Here is a 3,849-nt window from a genome sequence, read left to right on the forward strand (position 1 = left end):
AAATATTAATACACATTAATGAATTATTAATCACAAAGGAAAAAATTAAAAATTTTCAGTAGAGAAACCTGGCAGACACAACCTTAACCAAGTTAATGAGGTTAATGTCATCAGTTAAGAAAACAAATAAATCTTATGTGCCTTCTGATATAATGCAACAAGAACATATTACTTCTGTGGTACTCCTGCCAAAAATGAGTAACACAAATCTACTCATGAACAAACTTCAGACAAATTCAAATGAAAGGGCATTCTACAAAATATCTGGCCTGGTCTTCAAAACTATCAATGTCATAACAGACAACCAAAAGCGGAAGTAAGTACTCCATATTAATTAACTAAAGAGACCTGACATATGAATGCAATTCATGATCCTGCATTTGAATCCAGACTGGTAAAAAAGAAAAACCCGCTTCAGAAAGGACAGCACTGGATCAACCGAGAAAAGCTAAATATGAGTGTGTATTAAACAGTATTGTAACAATGTTAATTCCCTGATTCTCATCATTGTACTATAGTTATATAAGAGAATGTTTTTGTTCTTAGAAAATAAACAATGAAGTATTTAGTAGTAAAAGGATTTGATGCCTCTAACCAATTTTTAAAAAAGAAAAAAAATAATAAAATATATATTGAGATAGAGAAAAAGAGGGAATGAGTGAGAAGATCGCTTGAGCCCAGGAGTTTGAGGTTGCTGTGAGCTAGGATGACGCCACGGCACTCTAGCCCGGGCAACACAGTGAGACTCTGTCTCAAAAAAAAAGAATTTGACATTGTTATGAATATCTGTCTTAAACTATCCTATATCCATATCTTTACAAAGTAAGAGTTTTAGCATTTTTGTTTAGACTAGAAACTAGGAATGTATTTTGATTTTTAAAAAATAAAATAGTGAATTATAAACACTAAAATGAGTGTATATTGTAATACCTTTCAGGAATGTGTTTTGGAATTTCTATGTCAAAGGACTTCATGTGTAAGAGTCTGATCCCTCCTTCCATCTTATTTGCTGCCACTACATCACAGGCGAGTTCATACATGGTCTTGGATAACTCACAGGCATACACAGAATGTGCTCCAGCTTTTTTAGCAAACATGCTACAAGAGAAAAAAGTGTTCCATCAAGAAAGAAATAATCCACTGTATTTATTTTATTTTAATGGAATTATGATGTTCTTGAGCCCAGGAGTTTGAGGTTGCTGTGAGCTAGGCTAACGCCACGGCACTCACTCTAGCCCGGGCAACAGAGTAAGACTCTGCCTCAAAAAAAAAAAAAAAAAAACCCATACCAAGCTAGTTAACTCTACACTCCCTTTTGATAATTTGCCAAAATTCCAAGCAGTGAGGGCTGTGAGACTGAAAGTACCTCCCTTTCTTAACCCTACTCTAGAATTCCATAGTTAGTCCCTCCACAAAGTAACCTCAATTCCTTCCTGGAGTATCTTTTTCCTGTACACCTTATTTGGGCATACAAACATACACTGCACTGTTATTAAATGTTTTTTGCATGGATTTCTTTCCAACCACACGGCATCTACACGTTGACAATGGGAAATACATTTCATATTGCTTAGCAAATCAAATTTAAGTATTTTTACGCTGCTTACCTTTGGCTGCAAAAGTAAATGCTCCCATGCATGAATCAAACTCTCCACAATTCCTTCTCCAAATAAACCTGCATCGACAGTTTCTGTTACAACTAGGGACACTCTATAGAATGATTTTTTAAAGATATATGTAAGTAAAATATCATGCTATTATATAAAGATGTCAAGAAGAGAGAGTAGTATATTATAGAAACAGTCCATATGTAAAATTTTCTAATATATTTCATTTTTAACATCTGCCCCTGAGTCTTGAGGAACTTGACTCCAACGTTCCTCAGGCTCCTCTTGTTCTCCACTCGCTCCTTTCCCTTGATTTGGTAGGGTGGGAGGGGAGCGAGACAACCTTCACCGGCTCTGTTGCCTCCTCAGACTATTCTTTCATTGCCTAAATCCGTAAGAGTGGTTCATGCCCATTACCTTTATCACTCCCCCTTCTTAATGCTAAGTAACTGGATTTCTATTATCTCATACTCTATAAATATATTCTCTATCATCAAGGACTCCCTGCTTATCAAAATGAATCCTCTTTCTCAGTTGTCATTTTTCTTGGTCTACAAATAAAATTTTATGCAGGTGAAAGCCCTCCCTCTCAAATCCAATCTGTCCCTTCTATGATACTACGTCATTCATGTCTGCCTCCTAAACCTCGACTGTGCCTCTCTTGTCACTTATCTAGCTTTACCCACTACCTGTGAGTTTTCACAAAATCCTAGCCCAGAGCTCTGCTCTTCTGTCCATTCTTTCTTTCTAGAAAATTTTCTCAAAGATACACCAAAATAATTTCTCCCTTCTCTGAACTCCTTTAGCACTTATTGCCAGTATCATTCATTTGTGTAGTTAGAAGAAAAGTTTCATAAATATTCTTTATCTTCCTATCTAGACTGTAGATCCCTTGAGGTCAAGAACAACTTTGATATCCCCCACAGTGCCTAAACTCAATATTACATATACAGAAAATACTCAATATTTATGACTGCATACATTTAGAATGTAGAGGGTGTTTCAAATCATCTAGTACAATATCTTGAAGTCTAGGTATTTGCTTAAGGTCAAAATGAATAGAGTATGAACTGGAATCCATATCTCCTGATTCAAAGCCAGCAGATCTTTCTACAACATTACCTGAGAGAAAAATGCAGATCATATTAAGGTAACTTTGATTCATGCTACGGACTAACTTGTATCTGCCCACCTTCGTTCCCCCAAACTCATGTTGGAGCTCCAATACCCAAAGGGACTATATTTGGAGATAAGATACTTTTAGAAGATAAACAGGGTCAATGAGATCATCAGGGCGGGGCCCTAATCTAATAGGACTGGTGTCCTTATAAAAGAGAAAGTGATACTGGAGATCATTCTCTTTCTACACACACAGAGGCAAAGGTCATATGAAGACACAACAAGGCAGCCATTTGCAAGCCAGAAAGAGAACTCTCACAGAAAATCAAATTTGCTGGTAACTTGATCATGGACTTCCAGCTTCCAGAACTGTGAGAAAATAAATGTCCATTGTTTAAACCACAGTCTGTGGTATGCTGACAAGTGGACTAAGGCAATTCAGAAAAGTGTTTTTTTCCTATAAAATGGGGATAATATTTGCCTTAACAATCTAATAGGACTTCCTTCATGAGAACAAATGTAGAGACCATTAAAAAGTATCAGCACTGGCAAACATAAATATTATTATATACAGAAGAAGACTTTTTAAAGTCATAGTTCAAATAACAGTAAGAGTACAAAAAGTTCTCTTTCAATATAAACTGAATTTAAGTAAGATGAGAAGATCAACCCAAGAGAGGTAGTAAAGTAAATGCTATATAAAGAAAACTCTTTCTCTAAAATGATAGTGTTGGACCAGATGATTTTTAAATCCCTTCTAGCTCTAAAATTCCATCACCCTTGTGATATGAACCACGGTAAGATGACAAACTAAAAAGCCAAGACTTAAACGATTATATTCAAATAATTTATAGGGCTCAGTCGAAAATACATTGACAGCTGACACTTCCAAAGCTTTCATTTTAAACAAGGATATTAACACAAAAGGTGATAAATCCATTAAGTCTAATCTCTTCACGTCTTGTTTTTATGTAGCTATTGACCACACAAGATGTATTATCCATTTTTACAAACTAGAACAATGAAATTAACATAGGTTAAATAACTTGCTAAAGGTCAAGTTTATTTATTATATTCCTTGCCACAAATTTTCTCAAGATATTTAAATATTTTTAATAAAGAA

The 3,849-nt window shown here is 35.2% G+C and overlaps 1 protein-coding gene across 1 annotated transcript in view; it reads right to left on the bottom strand.

Annotated features, from left to right (window-relative positions):
- The window catches only part of PRMT9 (protein arginine methyltransferase 9), a 57,502-nt gene that overhangs the window by 21,831 nt on the left and 31,822 nt on the right, over positions 1-3,849 (bottom strand). Inside the window, exons 4-5 of the mRNA XM_012660011.1 lie at positions 1,608-1,710; positions 931-1,103 (exon numbers count right to left, since the gene is read on the bottom strand). Coding sequence (XP_012515465.1) covers positions 931-1,103; positions 1,608-1,710 — 276 coding nt within the window. The remainder of the gene's footprint in view (positions 1-930; positions 1,104-1,607; positions 1,711-3,849) is intronic.

This window comes from Propithecus coquereli, unplaced genomic scaffold, assembly GCF_000956105.1.
Source record: "Propithecus coquereli isolate 6110/MARCELLA unplaced genomic scaffold, Pcoq_1.0 Scaffold65, whole genome shotgun sequence".
Lineage (NCBI taxonomy): Eukaryota > Metazoa > Chordata > Mammalia > Primates > Indriidae > Propithecus > Propithecus coquereli.